This window comes from Pteropus alecto, unplaced genomic scaffold, assembly GCF_000325575.1.
Source record: "Pteropus alecto unplaced genomic scaffold, ASM32557v1 scaffold220, whole genome shotgun sequence".
NCBI classification, from domain to species: domain Eukaryota; kingdom Metazoa; phylum Chordata; class Mammalia; order Chiroptera; family Pteropodidae; genus Pteropus; species Pteropus alecto.
This window is the reverse complement of record NW_006430043.1, coordinates 771,571-781,353: the sequence shown is the minus strand read 5'-3', so window position 1 is coordinate 781,353 and position 9,783 is coordinate 771,571. Positions and strand designations below refer to the sequence as shown.

General features: G+C 52.2%; 3 protein-coding genes and 1 long non-coding RNA gene across 8 annotated transcripts in view; 3 read left to right on the top strand and 1 right to left on the bottom strand.

The window, feature by feature from the left end:
- LOC112477847 overlaps positions 1 to 8,513 on the bottom strand; it is a 12,180-nt gene extending 3,667 nt beyond the window's left edge. The window contains exon 1 of the long non-coding RNA XR_003045598.1: positions 8,402 to 8,513. This is a non-coding gene — a long non-coding RNA (uncharacterized LOC112477847). The remainder of the gene's footprint in view (positions 1 to 8,401) is intronic.
- HOXC4 (homeobox C4) overlaps positions 1 to 9,783 on the top strand; it is a 62,587-nt gene that overhangs the window by 14,442 nt on the left and 38,362 nt on the right. The gene's annotated exons all lie outside the window — the stretch shown is intronic.
- HOXC6 (homeobox C6) overlaps positions 1 to 9,783 on the top strand; it is a 35,690-nt gene that overhangs the window by 14,486 nt on the left and 11,421 nt on the right. The window contains exon 1 of one of the 5 annotated variants that reach the window (XM_025045047.1): positions 7,496 to 8,081. The exons of 1 other annotated variant lie outside the window; for it this stretch is intronic. The gene's annotated coding sequence lies outside the window, so the exon portion shown is untranslated. Of the gene's footprint in view, positions 1 to 7,495; positions 8,082 to 8,902; positions 9,069 to 9,783 lie in introns of those variants that run through there. 3 more of the 5 variants (XM_006904498.3, XM_015588290.2, XM_025045034.1) reach the window with 3 other exon arrangements.
- Positions 7 to 3,572, top strand: HOXC8 (homeobox C8). Its single transcript, XM_006904503.3, has 2 exons — positions 7 to 478; positions 1,836 to 3,572. Exons 1-2 carry the CDS (start codon positions 43 to 45, stop codon positions 2,126 to 2,128), a joined length of 729 nt encoding a protein of 242 aa, XP_006904565.1. The 5' UTR covers positions 7 to 42; the 3' UTR covers positions 2,129 to 3,572.

Genomic DNA, 9,783 nt, shown 5'->3' with positions numbered 1-9,783 from the left:
CGAGCCAGAGGGGAGGGGGCGGCGGGTTTTCATGTGCCCAGCATGAGCTCCTACTTCGTCAACCCCCTGTTCTCCAAATACAAAGGCGGCGAGTCCCTGGAACCGGCCTATTACGACTGCCGGTTCCCCCAGAGCGTGGGCAGGAGCCATGCGCTGGTGTATGGGCCGGGCGGCTCGGCGCCCGGCTTCCAGCATGCCTCGCACCACGTCCAAGACTTCTTCCACCACGGCACCTCGGGCATCTCCAACTCGGGCTACCAGCAGAACCCGTGCTCGCTGAGCTGCCACGGAGACGCCTCCAAATTCTATGGCTACGAGGCGCTCCCTAGACAGTCCCTTTATGGGGCTCAGCAAGAGGCGAGCGTGGTGCAATATCCCGACTGTAAATCCTCCGCCAACACTAACAGTAGCGAAGGACAAGGCCACTTAAATCAAAACTCGTCTCCCAGCCTCATGTTTCCATGGATGAGACCCCACGGTGAGAAGTCTTTTCTCTTTCCCCCTTGGTCTCCCGCGCTCCGGGGTCTTCCCCCCCTCCCTTGCCTCCTTTTTGTCTGCCCTGGCTTTCTCTCCTGGCTTTGGGGTCTCCCCAGCCCCACCTCCATGCCTGAGTGGGTTCCTTGAGATTGGGAGGTTCAGCTGGGGGTGGGGCGGGGGCTCGCCTTGGATATTTTGGGGACTGGGGTGAAGGTGGGGGGAAAGGTGGTGTCTGGGTGCAGAGGGTTAAAAATCGTTTTCTCCACCTCTGTCTGTCTGTCTCTCTGTCTCTCTCTGTTGCCATCTCTAAAGTCAAAGTTGTGGAGGTGGCTGGCAAGGGGGCTGAAGACCCTGAGCTTATCAGCCTTTGGAGCAAACCAGTGTCTCCACAGGCACAGAGCCTCAATCCAGGACAGTGGCCAGGCTGTCTTGGGGTGAAGGGAGACCCTGTTTCCCTTCCCTAGCTAGGTCAGAGGGTGGTGAGACCCCAAGAACAGGTACTCTGGCTCTCTGGGGGCACCCAGTGCCTCGTCTCAGAGAACTCGTCTTAAGGCTACTACCCCAACTTTGCTGTACCTTCCTCAGTTGGAGAGAAGAGAGGGAGTCAGAGAGGAGAAAAAAAGAGTGCTGGAAAAGAGGCCATGCAGATTAGAGGGCTTTGAGGTCCTAGGAACCTTAGCCAAGCTGCCCCAATCAAAGGCTTGTGGGGTCTCCTGGAGACCCTCAGAGTGGCTCAGGTCATGAGCCCCTCAAAGGGTGGCCCCTCGTGGCCCAATTTCGAAGTAAAAGGGGAAGCGAGAAGCGACAAGTTCCAGCGGGGATGGCCCGTGATTTATTTGCTGGTCTCCAGTTAGCAATCAGGCCAAGCAGTGATACATTCCAGGAGATCAATTATTTTTCTTCCTGGCAAAGCATTAGGCAGAGAGATTCGAGGAGGGGCAGTGAGCAAAGCCCCTCTTCTTTAACCCTGAGATCTTTTCCTGTCTTTTGGAAACAGACTGTCTTCAGCCCTGCTCACCAAATGCCACTCTGCACTTGTAAACAAAGCTGCAAGGGTCAGTTTCCTGGGACTGCAGGCCCCGGGGGGGACTCTGCAGTGCTCCCCTGGCCTCTGCCATCCCCTGGTTTTCAGACAGACCCCAGTCCCTGCCCCCACCCCCACCCCACCTCCCAAGGTGAAGCCAAAGCAAAACAAGCTCACAAACTTTCCTGCCCTTGCCTGCTTTCTGCTCTCGCCTTTTCTGCAGAAGGGAGGAGAACTGGGGAGATTTGAGGGGGGACTTTAGGGGAAGAAGAGTGGCAGAGGAAAGCTGAGCCCCCACCCAAACATAACGAGACTGGGGTTCTGTTCTGTCTAGCTCCGGGGCGGCGCAGCGGAAGGCAAACTTACAGCCGGTATCAGACCTTGGAACTAGAAAAGGAGTTTCTCTTTAATCCTTATTTGACACGAAAGCGCCGAATTGAAGTCTCTCACGCCCTGGGACTGACTGAGAGACAAGTGAAGATCTGGTTCCAGAACCGAAGGATGAAGTGGAAAAAGGAGAACAACAAGGATAAACTGCCTGGAGCCCGAGATGAGGAGAAGGTGGAGGAAGAAGGAAACGAGGAAGAGGAGAAAGAAGAGGAGGAAAAGGAAGAAAACAAGGACTAAGCAAAAAAGAGAGATTCCCCCCACCCCTTTAGCAACTCCCTTGAAGTTTCGTTTTATGGTAGCGGATAAATTGAGAAGTTTACGACTGTCATTTGCTTTTATAGAGAATAGAATGACACTCACAACTCTAACTACCTGTCAGATACTTGCAGCTCTGGTTTTATTACCTTTGGACTTCCCCCGATCTTTATTTGTTCGGGGGCTAGAGGGGGGAGACCGAGACACAGCGAAAAGTTCGGAGTCTCTGTCTCAGTCGTTGCCCTGACACACACACTTATCCCTACCCCCACCCTTCGGAGTTCTGCCTGGATTTTAAGGTCTGAGACCTGGCCTCTTTGCCCCCTCTCTCTGCCCCTTCTTGTCACATTCCCACCTCCCTGCTTCTCTGGTATTTATTTTAGAGGGAAGCCCCTCAAAATGTGGAAAAAGACTCATGGTTTTGTTTTTATGCTATGATTAGTATTAGATTTACTTCTTTTCAAAGGATAGGAAAGAAAAAGTGAAGGAAGGAAGGAAGGAAGGGAGGAAGGGAGAAAGGGAGGAAGGGAGGAAGGGAGGGAGGGAAAGGGGAATTGTTTAAAGAAATAAAAAAATGATAGCAAGAAATATCCCCTCTCCCTCTCTGGGGCTCCCTGCTTAGAAAGACCCCTTGACTTTTCTCTAGGAACCTGATGGAAATCTGAAGATGTGGGTCTCTGCCGCAACCCGCCTTCCAGGGGGTAAATAGGAGCCTGCAATCACCTCTGAAGTCCTACCTAGTCATCCCATGGTCACTTGGGCCCATGCCTTCTTCCCCTTCGCTGTCTGATTTCTGTTGTTGGGCCCAGCTTTCTCTGAGCTGCATTAGTGTTAGCGCTCAGAAATCACCATAATCATTAAAATAATAATATTAATAATAAAATTTTAACATACTACCTAAAGGGAACCTGCAATAATCTTGAAAAATAAAAAAGAGAAATTTAAAAAAATCCTAATATGGGAGAAAAAAAGAGAAAAATTTTAAAATTAAAAAAAAAAAGAAAGAAACCTCCAGCGTATTTTATCACTACCTATAGAAAGGAATCCTGCTTTGAGTATTCGTAATGCGGTTTTGTTGTCGTTTGTTGCTGCTTATTTCACTAAGAAAAACCCAACAACTGAGACTGCCTAGCTCGCCGGTCCTGTGCGCTTTTATTGTGCTTCTAACCCCAGTAGAGTAGAACTAAATTGCACTGAATGTATAGTTAACTCTGTCTTGAATTCTGTTTATGCAATGTGCTCGAAAGAAAAAAAAACGTTAAAATATATCTATAATGATAATTTTGGTCATTTGTCTTTATGTCCAGCTATGAATGTAGATTTTGTGTCCCGGCAGCCCTGTTTCTGGTCCAAGTACTTTGTATTGTATACGTGAGTCATAATAAAAAAAAAAAAAAAGGAGAAAAAATAAATGAAGCTGGAATGACTTGTTTTTTCTCCAGTGCCACCCCCCACCTTAACATTCTCTACCCTCTCTCTACCTCCTTTATCCTTCTCTCTCAACACTCTGGAAAAGGTCTCCTCTACTGATCTTACTTTGAGATGGGGGAAACTCAGTGTGGAGTTGAAAGATCAGGCTGGGCTGGGAGGGCAGGTGAAAGAGGGAGGTGAGGAGGAAGAGGAAGAAGAGCAGTATGCTCTTGGGAGAAACTTGACTCCAAGTAAAGTGAGTTTCTGGATGCCAGGATCCCAGTGGGGAGAAAGTATCTCCCCACATATCCACCATCCTCCTCCCCAGCCCTGAGCTGGGCCCAGACAAAGAATCTGCCCCCATACGCCTCCCACAGCTAGGCCTTTTTCTTCCAGGGGTTGAGGCTGAGGATAAGGCAATGGGATTCTTTCTGATCTCCCCATGGCCCTCATGACCAGTCTTGGGTACCCAGCACCCAGCACTAGAACAGTGAACTAGGTGGGAAGAATATGAGGCTCAAGACAGCCTGGAGGACTTGGGTGGATAATGCCTAAGGGGTTGGGGGCGGTGAAGAAGCTTAAGCCTGGGAAAAGGAGAGAAGGAGAAAGTGAGTGAGCTGGTACCCCATAAGGACTGGGTCCACATTCTGAAATTCAAATTCAGCCAGCACAGAGCCATCACTGTCACTCAGCCCACCAGCATCTACTCCTCTGTCTGGCTATTTTAAGCCTGCAGCTTTACCTTGGCAATTGGGCAACCTGCCCTGCCCACATAGTGGGGGCCATTGGCCTGGGAGGGGGAACGGGCCTGCTGAGTGGACAGTCCCCTCACCCCAGCCACAGCAGGGTAAGGAGAGTCCTCATTGGACTCCTTATTCCCCAAAATAAAGGGTCAAAGGCTAAGGGACTCAGGGGGCAAAGGGGTCTCTCACTCCTCCCTGGAGGGTTTTAGATGGAGAAATCTGTTTATGCCAGTAAAATTCTGGTCAAATAATACCAAATTCCAGAGATGCAAGTCATCTGACTCAGAAAGGAGTAGGGGAAAGGGGAGGGGATGGGATCTTCTGGTCTTAAAAACCAGATCCCCAAAGACTGAAATATTTTTGAGGCCAGATCTCTCTCTCTCTCTCTCTCTCTCTCTCTCTCTCTCTCTCTCTCTCTCTCTCTTCCCCCCCTTCCCTCCCCCAATCATTTCCCCAGACTTAGGCCCCAGGCCGACACTCTCCGCCGCCCCCCCCCCAATCTGGGTCCCTGGCTCCGACGCAAAGTGGTTCTGAAAACAGGATTGGGTCAGGCATCGTGGATAGGGGACTGCTGTAGCCCAAGAGGCTGCCGATTGGAAGCACAGGCTGGGGGCAGCTGAGAACAGTTTTGAGCAGCTCTGGAGAAAATCTTTCGGAATCTGGGGTCCCTATCGAGGGCCGAAGTGCCAGCCAGGTAACCCCGTTTGCTGCGGGAGATACAGGCTACCCGGCTGTGAGGCCCGAAAAGAGAGCATTTTGCTCGGACCTCAGGCCTTCCCAGAGGCGGCCCCTCCGAGGGCTGGCAGAGGGGCCGTTTCATTTTTAAAATGTGTAATTGTGATTTCTATTAATAAAAATCGCTGGCCTAGTAGCCGAGTGGGTTAAAACCTTCACTAAGTGGTTCCAAAGACCCTCGCCGAATTTTTCCCACACCAAATGTCCCATTCATCCCTGGCCCTGCTCTGCTCAGCGATGCCCGTGGCCCCAAGCCCGCCGGCGTCGGAGGGCGGGGTGCGTCTGGCGCCGGGCATCGCTTGAGATACGAAGCATCGGATGGGCCAGACCGAGAGAGCTCCAGCCACCCCCTCATGCAGTACCCGCTCTTTCACCCCTTCTGCCCACCGCCTCCGTTTTCTCGTTTGGAGAGAAAAGGAGGTAAAATCCGTTTTATGGGGGAATTTAATTACGAGCAGGATGCGCTGTCTTTAGAAACGCGTCCTCCCAAATGTTCCTGCCGTCCCATTACTGGAATGGGGACCATTTTGCTGCAGCAGATAGGACTCTCTCCCATTCTTTACTTTTTATTAGCCAATCAAAGTGGCTTCCGAAAGCTATTTGTGATTTGTGAAAAATAGTATCTTTCAAAATGCTGAGTTGAAGCATCTCCCTCATTTCGCCTTGAATTTATTATTCCAATCTCAACTGTAGAGACGGGATAATGTAGCTATTAAATTAGGGGGCAAATTCGTTTCTTTAGATATATATTTTTTAATTCTCGGCATTTTCTCTCCTCACTTCATTGCAGAAGCCAGGGGAGGTGCGGGCCTGCAGGGGATCTGGAGGCTGAAGGAGGTTGTGAGTGTCCTAAGGGGCTTCTTGGTGGACCCTAAGATGGGAGAGTGGATTGGCCTCCCCAGCCTCATCTTCTCCAAATGCAATACCCCAGTGGCTGGGAGCCCGCTGGAGAACGTTACCCTGCCCCAATTAGGGCGAACTCAGGACAGGTTGTGCCACAGACTAGAAGTAAAATTTCCGGTGAGCTGCCTGCAGCGCTGTCCCATTCTCCCTGCGGCCCATTGTGAAAAGCTGGGCCAGCGCTTCCTTGTCGTAATTTTTAACTACCTGTTATAAAATTTATGAGTGGGTTTGTAAAAGAACCGAGGTCCCCCATCCGGCTGAGGGAACTGCTGCGCTTACTATGGAGGAAGTTTGAGGAGGGGATGAGGGACCCTTGTTGGTTGGGGTGGGGCACCCAGCTGTGGAAGTCACCATGCCAGCTCCCAGCCAAACCTAAGGGAGAGCTTTGGCTCTTCAAATCTCCAGCTAATGGGAAGAGTGGCTGGGCTGTGACTGGTTGGCAAATCGTCTCTTTGGGAGAATTTATTCTGGGCTTCCCCACACTGGACACATCACCAAAATTCCGAGTCTGGAGAAGGGTGGGGGTTAGTTACCTCAGGTGCTCAGAATTTAGCTTGGACGGTGCAATTTAGAGAGGGATAAGGTCTTTTTTTTCATGGCCTCAAAGGTGTGTCCCAGCTGCCTGGACACCAGAATTCTTCTGAAAAAGGCAGGTGTGGGCCACCTGACAAGAAAGAAAAGGCTTCAAACTGCCTTGTACCCAAAGGAAAAAGAAGTGAGAACCAAGATCTTGGGCCTTACTTTTATTTTTAATCCTAAAAAGATTAGGAGTCAGCTTCCATCTGAACCTTGGAATTGAGGAGACCCGACACTAGGGATGGTCTGGGGGGAGGGGATGTAATTTTCTCTGAAAAAGGAACCTGAGAATGAGGGGTGCTTTGGGAGTTCTGTAGGCTGTCCCCAATTCTCACCCCTCCTGCTGCCTCCGCATGACTACCCAGGGCCAGCCTAAACCTTTTCCGCTCTGTAGACCACGGCCAGGTCAGGCTTGGTTATGAGGCTTCCAGCGGCTTGCCCCTCCCGTTCCTGTCTGGGGTGGAGTGGGGGGCTGCCGGCGGAACACCCCATTGGGAAGAATGTTGTTCTTTTCCCAGAGAAATAAAAAAAAAAGGTAGGCGTAAGGAGCGCATCTCTTCTTGGTCCCTTCACCCCGTCAGCCTTCACTGTCCCAATGCCAGAAACCTTTGCAAAGATTCAGTCCCCCAGAACCAACCTTAATACCCCATTTATTAAGAAAATATTTTAAATTCGGCATGGCAAAGGAAGGCAGCCTACTCAGTACCAGAATCCTTCCTTCTCTCCTCTCACGTCCCCTTTTGCCCTTTCTGCGCTAGCCTGGTGCAGCCGGGCCCATGGGGAGTGGGCGGTGGGTGGGGGTGCGGTGGGGGTCGGGGGATGCTCCCTCTCCGAGAGAATTGGGTAAACATGGCGACCGCGGCGCCCATTTGCACACGCTACACAAATGCATCGCATTCCCGGTTGTTTGCAGAAAATTTACAGCTGAGTAATAAAAGTTTACGATCGACTCACAAGTTGGATTGGCCACAAGAAGTCATGTGGATTCCATCCATGAACGTGAACTTTTTATTGTGGTTTGTCCGTTCGGAGCGCTCCGCAGAACAGTCCTCTCTGTAAGAGCCTAACCATTGCCAGGGAAACCTGCGCTGGGCGCTCCCTTCATTACTAGTATTTTTTAAAATTAATCTGATTAATAATTATTTTCTCTCCCCATTTAATTTTTTTTCCTCCCAGGTGGAGTTCCTGGAAGCTGGGGGCACCTGGGAAGGGGGAGGGGAGAGGCAGGAGTTGAGGGCAACTCTCTCTCCCTTCCCAACCCTCTAGCCCCCCAAGGGGCAGGAGGAATGCGGGAGCAGTTGAGATTTGGAGCTGCAGATGCCTCCCCCTTCCCTCTCCCAGATTCTGCCTCCTGCCCCCTTCTTGCAACTCTCTTTAATTTTATTTGGCTTTTTGATTACTGGGACTATTCTTTTTTTATTTTTAAATTTACATAAAGTATATACGTGTGTGTGGAGCTGAGACAGGCTCCGCAGCGGCACAGAATGAGGGAAGACGAGAAAGAGAGAGAGTGGGAGAGAGAGAGGCAGAGAGAGAGAGAGGGAGAGGGAGAGTGACAGCAGCACCCGGTAAGTGTTTCCTTATTGGTTCAAATATGTAACTAATGGTCCGTAGCTGGGTGGCGGTTTCAAGATAAGGACAGCAGCGGCTGGTCTTGGTTAGAGAGGAGAGGGGGATGGAGAAAGGGTGGGCGCGTGGGCAATTATAGGGAGGAAAAGTGGAGGGGGGGAGAAATTGGGTTAAACTAGAATATGGTAGTGGGGAAGTGTGTTGTTCTGATGTTACTGCGCGCCGAAGCTGAGGGTCGAGGGGGCAAGAGGACTGCGCCTGTGGGGATCAGGCCAGAGTCCAATGCACGGACCATGCCTGATGCCCACCTTGTCCTTACCTGTTATACAGATTTGCGGCCTCTTGGCTAATGGAAGCGTGATAGAAGGAGCCCGGAAGCTCCAACTCCAGGGCAGGAGAGAGAACCTGTACATTGCCCCCTGAGCAAAGTCGGCTCCCCAACCCCCAAACAAACTTTCCAGCGCCCCCTTCCCTGCTCCGCAGCCCCCTCCCTCCCTGAGAGCGCGACCGATAGAGCTCACACATGCGCAGTGCAGGCCGGGCCGCGGAGCAGGAAGAGAGCGCGGCTCCGAGGGCGGCGGGGCCTGTTAATTGGCAATTAGTGGGGAGGCTGGTGGCTGGTGCGCGTCAGCCGAGGGGAAAGCATCTGCCCACCCCCTACTCCCGCCCCCACTAGAGCGGGTGGAAAGATGGGAGGTGCCCTGCACTGCGTGGATGGGTGGGGGTGGGGGACGCGGTACTCAAAAGCCATCTTGTGCTCGGAGAAAAGGGGCCAATCTGCCTTCTCTCTCCCGGAGGGGCGTCCCCTACCCCCAAGTGCGGCCACCCCACCCCACCCAGGGTACCCACTGAGCTGCTTCACCCACCTCGGCCTGGCTGCTCTGGGCTAAGACCTGCCCTGCCTGGGGCGGAGGTGGAATTGGGGAAGACCTCCCGCACCAGGCTGGGTGGGGACAGGCCCAGGCCTCGCTGGCGGGGCCTCCTGGGTGAGTGGAGGCAGTGAGTACTCAAGGCGCGGCTGGCTCATGGGGTAGGGATGTCAGAACTGGGCGGCAGGGAGGGTCCTGGGCGCTCGGGATCTTCCTAATAATTGGTGCTAATGGCGTGTTGTATAGTTTTAACCCGACACATATGGTTTCATAACACAGTGGCTTAATTTCTTCCAAATGTATGTGGCCCTGAATGTGTTGCAGTTTGATATATGACCGCGCCCTGCTCCCTGGCTTGGGTCCGAGGCGGCCCCTATATGTGTGAGCTGCTTATAAAGGGCGACGCACACGCAAACGTTTACACACCCAGGCAGACACACCCCAGAGCTGGGGGAGGGGGGCGCATATTCCTGGAGAGGGTCGAGAGTTTGGGAGCTAGAGTCTCCTTCCGTCCGAGCCAGGATCACCGCCCCCACCGCCCCCCGCATCCTCTCCCAGAAGCGCGACAGGGCTTCTCCACCAAGCCCTAGTGGGGGAGGGGATCGCTCCTCGATTTCCTGTACAAACCCTGACCCGTAGCCTGAGGGTGGGGGGAAAGAACCTGTTTTTATTAATTCTTAAAAATATAGTTCGACTGCGTTCAAATCAAGCCGCTTGGGCTCGAGTTGACGGTGAATCTTCACTCCCCTCCCCCCACAATCCCCTTCCCTTTCTCTCTTGCCCCCCCAAAATTCCCCTTTCGCAGCCGACATAAAGGCCTCTGAGGTATTCT